Source organism: Glandiceps talaboti, chromosome 5 (assembly GCF_964340395.1).
Source record: "Glandiceps talaboti chromosome 5, keGlaTala1.1, whole genome shotgun sequence".
NCBI classification, from domain to species: Eukaryota; Metazoa; Hemichordata; class Enteropneusta; family Spengelidae; genus Glandiceps; species Glandiceps talaboti.
In genome coordinates, this window is record NC_135553.1 from 15293866 (window position 1) to 15309003 (window position 15138).

General features: G+C 38.4%; 1 protein-coding gene across 1 annotated transcript; it reads left to right on the forward strand.

The window, feature by feature from the left end:
* Window positions 1-424: 424 nt before the first annotated feature.
* On the forward strand, window positions 425-14385 carry LOC144435226 (uncharacterized). The gene is made up of 8 exons (XM_078123808.1): window positions 425-802; window positions 4600-6121; window positions 6985-7312; window positions 8203-8385; window positions 9480-9853; window positions 10139-10808; window positions 11807-11864; window positions 12596-14385. The coding sequence occupies exons 1-8, from the start codon at window positions 496-498 to the stop codon at window positions 12901-12903; spliced, it is 3750 nt and encodes a 1249-aa protein (XP_077979934.1). The 5' UTR covers window positions 425-495; the 3' UTR covers window positions 12904-14385.
* The last annotated feature ends 753 nt before the right edge of the window (window positions 14386-15138 follow it).

A 15138-nucleotide genomic window follows, 5' to 3' on the forward strand; every position in this document is an offset into this window, starting at 1 on the left:
GAATTGACCCCCAACGTTTGGGTCAATGATATTTTGATTGTTCCTGATGTTGGCATGGGAACGGAATTCAATCATAGTTGAAGCGGAAAACGTACATATATAAAACTCATTTGCAAAATTAGACAGAGAAAACAGAAACTTGTTTCATTCCCTGGGGATATACTAAATGACCTTAGAATGTGAGGTTGGGGGTCATATCCGATCGTATAACAGTCAGTGAATCTTCTGATCGGTATAGACGTATATATATTGGCGTGTAATATGCAAATAACGAGACTGCCAAAGAGATTGGACAAAAGCTGTTATGAGGACGTGTCGATTTGAATAGTCGGTTAGGGTCATCGGGGCAAGTATTCAGCGCTGAATAACATTATGCTTAGTTCAACAGTATGCTTTAGTTTGTAGCAACGGACAACTAAGAGACAAGTACGGTACACGAGACACTATTCTTATAACGTATCTGTGTCGTTGTTTCAACCAATATCAACGTTAAAAATGTCGGACCTATTCGACGAGGATGAGTCGAAGCGAGACAATCTCGCGTGTAAGAAGAAACTGGCGAAGAACGCTGAACAGTTGACGACCGAGAGTGGAAAAATCGAAGATGCTGCTTCATTACTGGAAGATTTCAGCGACGACCAGCTTACTCCCCTTGTGGAAGAATCACGCGTTGCCTTGGAAACAGCCAACCTTATGTGTGCATCGCTGGCCCCAGCAGTGCATGAAATAATGGAAGTGATGTTGAAAAGTGTTCAAACGATAAGAGAGAAGGTGAAGACAGTGAATTATTCGGAGTTGCCTGGTAAGTGAAGTGGGATCGATATGCACCGTATATGACATATATGAAAACATAACATAACAATGGTATCCACGTCGTCCATCACTATCGGTTGAACAATATAACAGTTTCTACCACCCTCTTGATCAAATTAATGCAGCCATTGAACCGTAAAACTATACATCATTATATTTACGGTCATTCCGCTGGTTTAACTCTCAACAGGCAATCATGTACGCTATCCTTAACCCCAACACAAAACCCCCGATCCGTTAGTTGTCGTCTGGCATGGCTAATACTGTATATCCCTCCACAGAACGACATACATACATCCATTTTGTTATCAAATTTTATTAATGAGATCACCCCGTCTGGATTGCTAACATCGCAGTTTTAAGTCTAGCAATAAAAACTAGGTTTGAAGTGGCTTACATGAAGTACCTTCTTGAGAGGACGATTAAAACATTTCATAAAATACTTCAGTGATATGTGTGTTGCTATGTGGATAAATGTAGGTATTTACAGTATCAACCTGCAACGAATCCAAGCCCACTCAGATGGTAATGTATATGTGTGCATGGAATATATTGTCAGTCCTAAACATACTAGTAACACCACATGCTGTCCATTTTATAATGATTTTCTGTGATGTCGGTTCGAACAGCGAGCACTGTTTCTATGACAACGAACGAACTCGTGAAACCATAATACATTGTAATTGTTTCGCGTGATCGCTACAATAACTCGTTTCAATTGCCCAGTCTCGCGCTGTAGGTTTAGACGTTATTTTTTTGTCAAGTCGACTTGTATCACCTACAAGTACACGGTCAGTATTTTGTGAGGTTTATACGTAAATCCAGCAAATAAAGATAAAAAGTAACCTTATGTAGAATCCGTGTCAGTAAAAATGACCTATTTTATTGAATTTACTTTATAACAGCATTTGTTGGCCCCAACTGATATAGCAATAATAAGCTTGACAGTGTTGCATAGCCATAGGGGTGCAATCTAACTCGTGTCAAGGACCATGTTTTGACTACTTTTATTAGCATGTACATATACCTAGCGAAGAATACTAGTATAACTCAACATTTAACTAGTGTCAGCGTTTATTTTTCCCGATGACACGGAAGAAAGAGAGGGCTTTTAAAATCTTCGTCTCTAAAAGCGTGCTCACAAGCTAATACTCCGAACTTTTAATTGAAATATATATATATTAGTGTTGCTGAAAATACAACATCGCCATCGCTAATACATTTATTGTTCCTAATTGAATACCTGTCTTTTAGAATCTGTATTTAGAAAAACAAAAAACCTAGAGCACAATAAAGACATTCCAAGTAAAGAGACAAGCTATAAGACAAAAACAATGCATACAGCGGATTCAGAACAATTTGGGATTTTATTTTGAGTGTATATGGTGACGTCACAAGTCTGCGGCTTAGTGTAATACAGGCTGTACCGACACTGCTGATACAATAAGTGGTGAAAAGTAGAATGGAGAAGCGCGAAGGAGATCGCCCTAAATACAACAGAACCCCGTCTTTGTTTAGATTGTATACCACTACGTTAGCAAATACACGGCAAAACCGTAGACAGAATCTATTCATTGGTGTATTGACATTCATGGGCGCTGTCTTTCATACCTAAACTGTTTACTTCAACCAAAGCATATGCCCAGGATCATACTCATTGTTGAATAGTGTACATGAATTGAAATATAATTTCATTTGAATTGATGTTATTATTCGTAAAATCAAATTTGCGTTGAATATGTTCTCGTATTAATGCGTATAATTTGAAGTTAACAATAAGTGGCATTCGACGTAAAGCCAATAGCCTCCGGGTGACATGGTCGCATAGCAACATCATACACGCGTCTCAGATATTTACGTATAAATGGCGATTGAGTCGGTGAATTGATTAAATTGATATCAATGAAAAGGTCAGTGACCATAAATGTTAATTTTTTTGGTCATCTATTTTTAGTTTTACAGATTATTAAAGAAATAACATGTCATATTTTTAAAAATCGTATTCGTTATATTGCTGAGATAGACAACATGGTTATACAGATAGGTTGAATATCATCTGTGTAACATTGTTATTGCAACCCAATGTAATACCTTTAGGCTGTAGCTAACGATGTATCATTTAATAGGCTAGTTTGGGGGATACAGACGTTTGTTAAGTTTATGTTTGCTGTGATACATATCAACATTGCTAAGATAGCAAATGACTTGTTCGACTATTAATTAGTGTGATATAAATGTCCACTATTGTATAGTTTGAATGGTATTGACATTTCTGACCACTTGAGTTTAAATTCAGCAAATACTAAAAAGTACACAACCCTTAGTGGTTGTTTAGTATAGTGACCAGAGTCACTTTAAGCCAAAGGTTGTCAATCCGTATAATACAGAACACCTGTACAAGTGCAGCTAACGGGCAGATTTGTGGTAGGAATCACCCCCTTAAAAATTGTGGGGAGGGTCTTTACCTGTTTTATGTTCCTCCCACTGATGGTGAAGGACATCTGCCCCCCCCCCCTCCCCACTCCCCACTGTGTTTCAACTTGCCGGTTAGCCTACTGCCCAACAATATTTTAATTTACCATATCATCTCCCTATCAGCTTTTCACTATACCAACAATTCGTTTTGAAGGACACAGTGTGTTCTCATTCCCCCTCCCCACAATTCCATTTTCTCCCTCCCACTGTATCAAAATCAGGATTTCCCCTCTGCAGTTCTTCCTTGTTTGCTCCCCTCTCACTACCGATCGGAAAAAAATGCTCGCTCACTGAAAAATCGCGTAAGAACAGCTTTTAACAAGAACAGCTTCGTTGACAGCACCTGCCTGTGTCACCAAGATGCATGTACTTCTTTCTTTCTGAAAGAAATACCAATTATATCTTACGTCTGCATCATCTAAGTAAACATGTGTGTATGTGGGTGTGTGTGTACCTGTCTGTCTGTCTGTCTGTCTGTCTGTCTGTCTGTCTGTCTGTCTGTCTGTCTGTCTGTCTGTCTGTCTGTCTGTCTGTCTGCCTGCCTGCCTGCCTACCTGCGTATGTATGTATGTATGTATGTATGTATGTATGTATGTATGTATGTATGTATGTATGTATGTATGTATGTATGTCTGTCTGTCTGTCTGTCTGTCTGTCTGTCTGCCTGTCTGTCTGTCTGCCTGCCTGCCTGCCTGCCTGCCTGCCTGCCTGCCTGCCTGTCTGTCTGTCTGTCTGTCTGTCTGTCTGTCTGTCTGTCTGTCTGTCTCCCTGCCTGCCTGTCTGCCTGCCTGTCTACCTGCCTGCCTGCCTGCCTGCCCGCGGCTGTCTGTCTGTCTGACTACTTGTTGCATGACTATATAATCCTATTGCAATAATTCTCTTAATCTGTTTGAAAATGGATTAGTTTCCAGGACTTCTCCTTGTATTACAAACAAACAAACCTCTAGTGTAACAAGCCGCAAACGATTGATAATTTTGGCGGCTTTGTACAGATGAATATTCTATTGTCTACTATTCTATTTGATAACGATGTCTTATTTTAAATTGGAATAAACTAAGACCACTAAATTTAGTGGTCTGGGGAATAAAGAAGTCATTCCAGATACATATATACACAATTTAAAAGATTATGATCTTGTTCTATTTCACAGTGGTACTATTATATTTCGTTGCCTCAGTATAAATATATACAATGAGAATGGACATCCCAGGACTGTTCTCTCCCCTCAAAAAATCAGAATGTGCTGTGCCATGTTCTATTCGTAACATGTTTACCACATTTCTCCCTCTCTGTTTTTTTTGCTATTGCAGTTGACAAAAAGTCACACGATTCACTGTTGGTTCGTCTACTTAATCATTCAAAGGCCTTAGATGAACTTGCCAAATCAGCAGCAGACCTTGAAAAATTAGCCAATCAGACCTCAGGTGTTGCTTCGAAAGCTGCTGAAAGTAGCAAGATGACTGAACCCGAATTAGAACAAGCCATCTCTGAAATCAAGGCTGCAGAGGAAAAACGAAAAGAAGCTGATGCAGCAAAGGCCGCTTCTGCTTTGAAGGCCGAGAAGGAGAAAATAGCAAAGGAGGCAAAAGATAATGCAGATGCAGCCAAAAAAGCGGCAGATGAGATAAATGAAGCATTTGAAGATGCCAAAAAGAGTCTTGAAGTAGCAGAGAAATATGCAGAAGAGGACAAAGACATTGATGAAGAGTTGAAGGAAAAGTTGGAAGCTGCTAAGGGCGATTTAGAAAAAGCACAGGAACCAGTCGATGAAACAAACAAAGCGTCCACAGCTGCCCAGGCATCAGCGGAGGAGACTGACCAAGCAGCGAAGGAAGTAGAAAAAACTGTCGAAGAAGTCCAAGAAAAGGCTAAAGAAACAGCTGATAACACAGAACAGACAAACAAGTCTGCAGAAGAAGCTAAGGCACTGATTGAAAGCAGCAAGACAGCATCAACTGAGGTGACAACGAAACTAAAAGAAAAGAGAGCAATGGACGAGGCTCTTAAAGTGGTTGACCAAGCACGTGAATACTCCCAAGAAGTGAAAAAAGAGGCACAAGACGCAGCGGATATCGCAGAAGATGCTGGGAAAGTTGCAGACGAACTGAGTGGCGAAGAATCGGAAGAAATCAAAACTCAAGTTGAAGCACTTAAAGAAGCTAGCGGAAAGGCACAGGGATCCGCTGATGAAGCGAAGAAAACGGGAGAAGAAATTGAACAGGCCGCAGAAGCACTGAAAGAAAAGAGAGTGCAAGATGCACCGGGTGAAGAAGTGAGTGAAGCAATTGATAACGTCAAAACTAAAATGGAAGAGGGAAAAGAAAAGGTGGCAACCGCAAAGGTAGATGCAGAGAGGACAACGGAAATTGCAAACGAAGCCAAAAAGGTCCTTGACAAAATACGGAGTCTGAAATCTGCCGAGGAGACCGCAGAAAATGCTAAACAGGTTGCAGGTGAAGCCAGTCAAGTTGCGGAAGAAACAGAGCAGACTGCTGAGAGTACGAACAAGGTTCTTGAAGAGAGTGGCAAGGACACGGAAGAGTCAAGACATGCTTCAAATGCGGCAGGTACAGCCATCCAGAAAACAGTCAAATTTGCATCCGACTTGAAGCAGGCTTCAGAAACTCTTGAAAAAAATGGTTCAAAACTTTTGGACTATGTCAAACGAGGTGATATGCCCATGGAAAAAATACGATCGATGGAAAAACAACTGAAAAAGGACATTGCTGAAATAAAAAAAGATATAGCGAAGTGCAAAGCGGCTGCTAGTGAGGCAGAGGCATCTATTGAGGATGTACGTTCCAATGACCCCAAGAGCTGGGATATCAACCCGTAAGTGTGATTCCTTTAAATAGTATATATACAGGGAATTCAAAACTAGACATTTCAAGATTTTCTTTCACTCCTTTCTTGTCACGTGATTGTTTTCTGTTGTACGTTCTGTCTTACTGATATGCGCAGTGGATACTTTGGTTGAGTGTTCATACTATCATTAATTTAACCTGATAATGGTGTACTAGTCACGCCGAAGAGTCGCCCCCTATGTTTTGTGATTGGAAGTAAGCCTGACTTAAGTTCAACTAGTCAATAATTATATATATATACACGTACACATTTGATAGCTGTTGTGCCTTCTGCTACACTGTTTTTATTGCTTTGCAGAGGCAATAATAACTATTTGTTCTTGTATAGTAAAGTTACAACAGTTTGAGCTAAATGTCTGTAGATTGGTTCCGAAGTGTCTCTTCCATCGCACTTATCAAAACTTTAGCTTATTATTGTATTTTTGGAAGATCAACTCTTTTTCCGCAAACGTTAGAAGATCATCACCCAGTTCAATCATAATTGAATACATAACCTTCGATTCCCCAGTCTACATTGTGCTAGTAAATGCATGATATGATATGTAAGATTTGGCAAAATATGAACAAATGCATTATTTTATTTACAATTTTGACATCCATAATTTTTTTTGCTTAATTATATCTTTTGACAAAGTGGCTACAAAGACAATAGTCTTTCGTCAACAGCCTGCAAAATTTTAGAATAATTAATAACTTTTCCAGGTTGGAATCTTTCTTTTTGAGGTCATCTTTGACCACATCACATACCTTATCTTCAAGTGTATACTGTAACATATGTGCATGATATAATATCGCCTGTTGAACTTTTTTCGTCTCCTCTTTCTTTGTCAGATTCCAAGAAGGTGATGAAGAGGATGCTAAACTGACATGCCTAGTTCGTGGACCCCCTGGAACACTAAATGGTATCGCTGTCGAATGTACAACAGTCAATGAGTGGAAACATAACTCCATGGGTGATAACGAGGATGTTTTGAGTGACGTCATCAAGGTTGGACCACAAGATGCTAAACTGAGCCAGCCGGCTTTGGTTGCCATTCCGTATGCATCCAGAGCAAGAAATATTCACGGTAGAGAGATAATTGTCAAGACAACCCTAAATGGCAAAGATTGGAAAGTGGTACCAACGACATCAATTGAAAGAATCTTTGAACAGTTTAAGGTATTGGTTCACAATCCGTGTAATACTAAAACCGAAATATATACCTAGGGACTGGATATAAATTTCAATGGGGGGGGGGTTCAGTGTTTTTTCAGAAACCCATTGTGTGAAAATATCGCCCCTCCCCCAAGACTTTGCACAAAAATTACCGACCCTCCTCTACCCACTGGAGTATATGTAATCAAAAAGGTCAAGGTAAAAAATTATAATGCCCCCCCCCCCCTCACTCGCATGATGACTCTTCTCCTAAAAGTATCAGCCCCCCCCCATGTCATTTATGTCCAGTCCCTTAGGTTTATAGATAATTTCTTTATTTCTTCATTGTATTAAACATGAGCACAATCTTTACTTCAAATTTAGCTTAAAACATATATATCAAAGTGTGCTGTCAGATTAATCTATTGGCTGAGGTCATCATGATTATAGCGACCCTATGAATGACAAATGGGGGTTTTATTTTGGACTTTTTACAACATATACCAACTTGAACCATGTTTTCCTACTTGAAAACAATGTGAAACAGCATCTACCGATTGGTGGAGGGTCTATGCATCTACCGAGTCCATGGTTGTAACTCAATACATTGCGAAGAGTGTAATAGCAATAACAGTAACAAACATCTTACACATTGTAATTTTTGTTTGCAATTTATTGAGTTACAAACAAGGACTTGGTATACATTGTTTCATATCGGGTTTTTTTCAAGTAGAAAAAACATAGCAGAGTTTTTTTTATCAATTGAAGTTGATACCCAATTCTCATCGATTTTGCCACTTTAAGATGAGTAAATAATTCGAAATAAAGAAAAAAAGACAAACGTTTCGGAGTATGTTTCCGAAAAACAAGACTTAATATCGTCACATATTACATAATCATACGTATCTTTACAGGGGCAAATGTGTGTGGAGCTGAGAGTGAAAGAATTTGCTTCTTACGTGGTGTTGTCTCGTCTATCACGAGATCGCCTAACGATAGACAAGAAGGGTGCTACAATGACATCGTCGGGAGATCGAAGGGTATATATCACATACCCACACGGTTGTATCAGCCGACCAATCGATGTATCGCTTGAGGTAAGTTATCATTTACACTTGAAAATTGCCTCTTTCTTGACTCAGAATTTGAATGAATATGAAAAGTATTGCTTGTCCACAACTTTGTGACTTCAATTTTAATTTATAAAATACAAGTCAGTTATTTAGCCTGTGACAGGATATCGTGTGACGATACAACATTTTTGCTAATATTGACTTATTGTACATTTTATCGTCTGGCACAAACAAATTATTGCTAACATTGTACAAATGTTCTTTGTACGAGCTACCTTTAGGTGATCCGAATCCGAAGATTAAAATGTAATAATTCTAATTACAATTTTTTCAAGCCAGATGATAAAATGTAGCAATGTCAGTAAGATTTTTGTGAAGCGAGATGACAAAATGTAGCAATGTCAGTAAGATTTTTGTGAAGCGAGATGACAAAATGTAGCAATGTCAGTAAGATTTTTGTTGAGCAAGGCAATAATATATGGCAAGTCAGTAAGATTTCTGTCGCGCCAAACGATAAAATATAGCAATGCTAGTTAGATTTCTTTCGAGCCAGGTGATAAAGTGTAAAAATGTATTTATGAAAGTAAGATTTTTGTCGCGTCAGACTATAAAATCAAAAGATATTGCTGACTTGCCACTGAGATAACGTTTTGTTTCAGTTTCACTGACTCATATATATAAATGTAAATATTTTAGCTTATGTTATTCAACAGTCTGGAGACGTGGGTTTCGTTGATAATTAGGACGGTACGTGTGACTCAAAATGCAATTAATGTTGGTATATGTCGTGACTTTGTCAACAAGATTTGTTTGTCCATTCCTTCAGGGTGTATGATTTGTCACCTGTTGTTTATGTACATACAGTAACAAAGAATAATTCTCGCTAGATCTCAACACAGCCACGGTCACCAACAAAGCACAAATTAATAATGAGACGACCCTAATAGATATACATAGCCATGTCTGAAAATAAAGTCTGAGTAACAGTTTGAAGGACATTGTCACTATAGTTATATCTGCCACATATATAAATGTGATCAAGTTACTTTTTTTTAGATGAAAACAAACAAACAAACAAACTACATATTATGTGTGTTAATTATTGTGTTTCCTCATAGGTCCAGCCATTCGATAACAATACAACTCATCTTATGAAGAGGCGCCGTCAGAAAGTTCAAGTGTTTGCCTCGGCATCACCTATCCTCCATATTTCGCACTCACCTACACCCAAGGAATTTAAGAAAGCAATTAGTGTGTGTCTACCTCTACCGCCAAACCCAGCAAAGAAAGATGCCAACAGAGGAATACGGCCTTCCGCCTTTACCAAGAGTAAAGGATCTACAAATCTCGAATCAGAACAAACCGTAGACTCAGATCTCATACACGTTATGGTGAGGAACAGCGGAACAGCTTGGCGGGAATTGAAACACCTCAGTTTGAGTTATGGTAAAAACGACACACTTTGCTTTGAATTGACCAGCCCTACGCACAGGTAGGTTACATTTGGTTACAAATAATACATTTCAAATTTCTTGCGTACTTACTTATATTTAAAAACTTTTAAACAAATCTGTATGTTTATTTTTTTTTCACATAGTCGTATATGTCGTTACGAAAACGTGAAGATATCCTACGATTTTGTAGAAGTCCTGTGTCGTCGTATTTCGAAAATTAATAGCTGTATATGAAATGCCACATTCAATGTTTTTCTCCAATTTTACCCAAGTTGTTCCATCATTGAATTCTGCTTCTGATGAAATATAACTTCCCTTTACAGACTTGTCGTGATAAGAACTACGGCCAAGCCGGACAGCAACAACGCGATGGTCCACGTGACCCAGACGGTGGAGGATTGGACTAAAGTGAAAGTGGCGAGCATTATCCTTCATCAACACATTGACGACAGGTCTCACGCGATCATACAAATAGCGCCCTCAAACAAGATAGATGACATAGAAGATAAAATGATCAATGAAGGTTTCGAAGGTCCGCCAGATCCAAGCTCCGAAATTGAAATGGTTGAAGGCGAGCAAGTGATGGTCAAATTTGATGGCAATCTTCGACCGACGGAAAAGAAAGACTTGATGCTAATTTACAATTCTGAAAGAGTTAATCGATTGGAATTTTCTCTCGAAGCGGTAGATCAATTCCGTAATTTTGCATCTGACCACGATAAAGGACACGCTATATGCTATGGTAGAGATAAGCCACCCGAACCCGAACCCGAACCCGAGCCTGAACCCGAAGCTGAACCTTACTCCCAGCTCGTAGAAAATGGAGAAGGGGAAGGAGAAGGAGAAGGGGAAAAAGAAAAAGAAAAAGAACAGCAACAACAACTACAAAGACAAAAGCAGCAGCAACAACAAGAGAAGAAGAAGAAAGAGAAAAAGAAAGACCCACTTGAAGGATGGACACACTTGGTTCAGTTGGCTGTAGCCGTTCCAAAGGTGAGCTATGACTTAATTATGCAAACTGTATATCGAGCTACGATGCCTTTGTTTTAGATAAACATAATAGCAGACATATATAAAGCACCTTCCACAGTGAATGTCATGGTAACAGCATTGTACATGCAGTTCACTGTACAATATCTTACCCACAACTCTCTCTGACTGGTATGCTTGGAGGTTCCTTCATCAACTTTTTCAATAATCCATACTTTTCAACATTTTAAGCATAGTAATTAAGTTTAATTAATATGTAGCAAAAGAACGCTTAGGAATCAAAAATAAAGTTCTAAATTTTGTATAAAAATGTACCAACAACTAAATTAAGCATGTGCTGCGAATAAAACACTTTGCAATGTCAAAGTGTCAATAACTTAGGTAGTCAGTGTGTATGATGAGTTTTAGTATGTAAATTTCTTTTGTCATACCTATTCAAATAAATTTCCTTAGTTTCGTTGCAAATATTCTGCATGTCTTTCAAGAAAATCTGCTGACAAATTCCTAAAATTGCTACTCCTTCTACAATAAAGCATTGATACCAGAACCGATGAAAATGGGTATTCAGAAATTCATCAGTGGCAATTATACGCTTGCCAAATGGAAAAAATGCTTTTACAAAACTCTATACACTGGTGAGATTTGTCTGACCTCACGGAGATGATGTCCAACACTACAAATCAGAGAGAGTTGTGGGTAAAATGTTGTACAGTGCAGTTCTTACGTACCTCTGGCACAGACCTATACCGACTCAGCAGCTCTATATAACTTCCTCAACTCCATGTGATGGCGCATACAATCCATATGATCCAATGAAGCCATGGAAGCAACATTCCCACTTCACAAATAGTCAAATTCCATGAACATTGCACAGAATTTTAAGCAACTGTGGCAGTAAACGTTGGTAATAATGATGGTGTGTATGACAGAGAAACTGGTGACTGGAAGGTTTGGATTCTGCCAAAGATTGACCTTTGTTTTGTATTATTTCTACGATTCAGATTGAAAGGCCGCCACCTCAACAGAAGCAAGTTTTCAAGCAAGCCGTCAAAGTCGAAGGTAAGGGCATTCATGTCACCTGTTTCTATCTGGTTAAATTTTGGTGATTTGTAAAGGAAATATATAACAGGTAAACAAGAATAGAGCTACACATATGGTCTATATTAGAGTTATTACACAACCTCTCAAGGTGTTCTTGTTATACGACAATCAAATAGTATATTGTATATAGATAATGCATTGTTGGTAGTTCATAATACAAGTCACCAAGAAATTTCTCTTTTTGGCTTCGCTTATGAATAATGAAATGACAAATAACAACAACAACAACAACAACAACAACAACAACAACAACAACAACAACAACAATAACAACAAAAACAACGACGACGACGACGACGACGACGACGACGACGACGACGACGACGTTCGAAATCACATGTTCAACATTCTCACAAGCTACAACAATGACGAATGATACCACAAAGGAACTTCAAGGTGAATTAGCATTGCTGTAAACTGACACCTAGACTGAAAGATCAGCCGTTGTGGGCGCTCGTGAGGGGAAGAAGGATGATAAGGACGCTCCCGGCGATGTGTTTGACAGTCTACTTGACACCCCTCCCAAACATTATACCCATTGCCTAATTTTACCGTTTAGGTACTGATTTACGTCCTACCTGTCTCAAAATAGACACTGATTAAGATAACGTCGGTATAATTCGTAGATCTTCGTATGTTGTCGTTGTCAGAATGCTTCTATAATGAATATACATTACTTACTATTTCAGGTCCACTAAGCGAAGAGGGGCTGATGGATTTATCGAGGGAACTAACTAACGAATGGGAAGCCTTGGCTCGTTACCTAGACTACACCCAAGCTCAGATTCAGCGAATCAAACGTGACAATCCTAACAGCATGGAAGACCAGATATTTGATATGTTAATTTCGTGGCGAAATAATCTACCTCGCTCAATGAACAAAGTTGACGTACTAGCCGAAAACTTAGTTCGAGCTGGGCGCTATGATCTGAGCGAAGACCTGAAAGGGAAAGGAGACACTGACGAGGCATGTGAAGAAGGGGGAGAAGAGGAATAATATATGTATGGGGTTTACATATAGTTCTCGAAACGTAGTAAACTTTTAGTCACGCTTTCAAAATTGGAACGTACATGTACATAAAACAATTATACTAATTATACTAATTATACTAATTATTTTCTTTGTTACATATAAACAAGGAACAAAGTCATATGGGTGAAATTGTACCCCTGAAAAGGGGAATCGAAAAAGGCTTCTCCCGTTCCTATGAAATATTGTAAATATGTATACATAATTCTGTGTATAAATACGTTTTTGATGAGTCCAGTAAAAGTACATGCATGTGCAACGTATGCAGTTATCACTTATCCGTGGATCATGCACCATGTTTATTCAAGAACTTAACACTGAGTTGGCATCATGTGTTTCCATTATCACATTCATTATATTCATTTCACACTCTTGATATATAAGTACTTGGGCCCATTTAGCCTGGTGACGTCATTTAAATATGACGTCATTTAAAATTCTTAAGTGAGTGTACAGGTAAATTGAAACAACTCAATATATGTAATCAGTAATCAAAGCAACAGAAGAGTGTTATGTAAAAAAAAAAATTAGTTTGCGACTTTTTTTAGTGTACATACAGTCTGTTATTTTACGTACTGCGAATTGTAAAATAGATTTCAACATTGGAAAATTAATTATAGTAAACCATATGAAACCGACATAAATTATGATAATGGGAATTGTCCCACACGTCGAAATTTAATACAATACTTGGAGTTTGAATTTTTTTTGATCGACACATTATTGAGAATCGCAAGCATTCGGTATTTGTGTATTAAATTTTGTATACCATATTTCATCTTTGTAATTAATGTGCAGATTTATTTCGGTCCTTTTCAATTTATTATTACACTCGTTCATATTTACAAAATATCAATAACAATATTTTGAATTCGCAGCTCTCTTGTCAAGAAAAGACATTTAATCTAATCGACATTTGTGATTCATGTAATACAATTCAATTTGTCAATGAAAATATATTTTGAAACGGTGAAATAGACCGTTTAATGTGGAATTGAAATGCCTCTTTAATTTGTTTTGTGACGTATGAGAAAGAAAGTGTTTACTTTGTAGTTGTGCTATTCGTCAGTGACGTCATTCGTTAGTAGTCTTGGAGTGAACATGTTAAAGCGGCTTAATAAGCCATCTTTATAGTCAAGGTAAATGGTTAAAGGGCGAGATCGATAACATTATCCAAGGAATCAAACATGCCATACTCAAGTCCATCTGTGTTGAAAAGTTTATCGTATCATATCACTGTAGTTGGACCCCGGGAGTTGGACTGATACTTATTTTGTACTACGAACTGAATCAAACAGACTGGTAGGGGGCTGTGTTGGATGGTTAACACACCTAAAAACAAATTTGTATAATCATCGTATAATTACACACGCAAATTCCCCCCTCGACGTACTGCTGGAGTTGAGTTTCGCTAGTGGGGAATTTGCGTGTGTACTTTAACACAGGAAATGGAGAACAAAAGAAAATAAAAATGAGTAATATGCATATTGAAATAACATGTCAAAAATAAATATTGTCTTTTAAAAAAAAAATCAAGCAGTATTAACCTGTACAGGTACAATTCCGTCAAATGTGTGTGATGTGATGTGATGTGATGTCGTGAATGTTCGTTGAAATTAGGGCGAGGAGGTGAAGGGGTTTTGTCCTAAACGAATTGATGTTCGCTATAAGATTTCCCATACTGTGCGAGAGCAATCCTCCTCTCACATACCTACCACACGAGGCAACCCGCATGGACATTCAATGGCCCCATACATTAATTATACGGTTATTTTAAAATCCATTTCCAGGCTATATAGCTAAAAACTATTACATCACTGAAATCGAAAAAATGAAAAATACTGACAATTCAGTGAATCCAGCGAACAGTGAAAGTCAACGTCATTTTCTGACAATAGTTGTTTAGTAGTGAGAGAGAGAGAGAGAGAGAGAGAGAGAGAGAGAGAGAGAGAGAGAGAGAGAGAGAGAGAGAGAGAGAGAGAGAGAGAGAGAGAGAGAGAGAGAGAGAGAGAGAGAGAGAGAGAGAGAGAGATTGCATATCGAAGCCCGCCCCCTTGCGGTTGGAAGATGTGAAATGAAATGAATAAAGCGTCGGAGAATAGGCTTGGAGGATGATTTATGGAATGACACACTGATGGAATGATTTTTCCAGTTGAAAGGGCGCCACCATACGTTCGTATTGGGAGAGTGAGCCAATCCAAG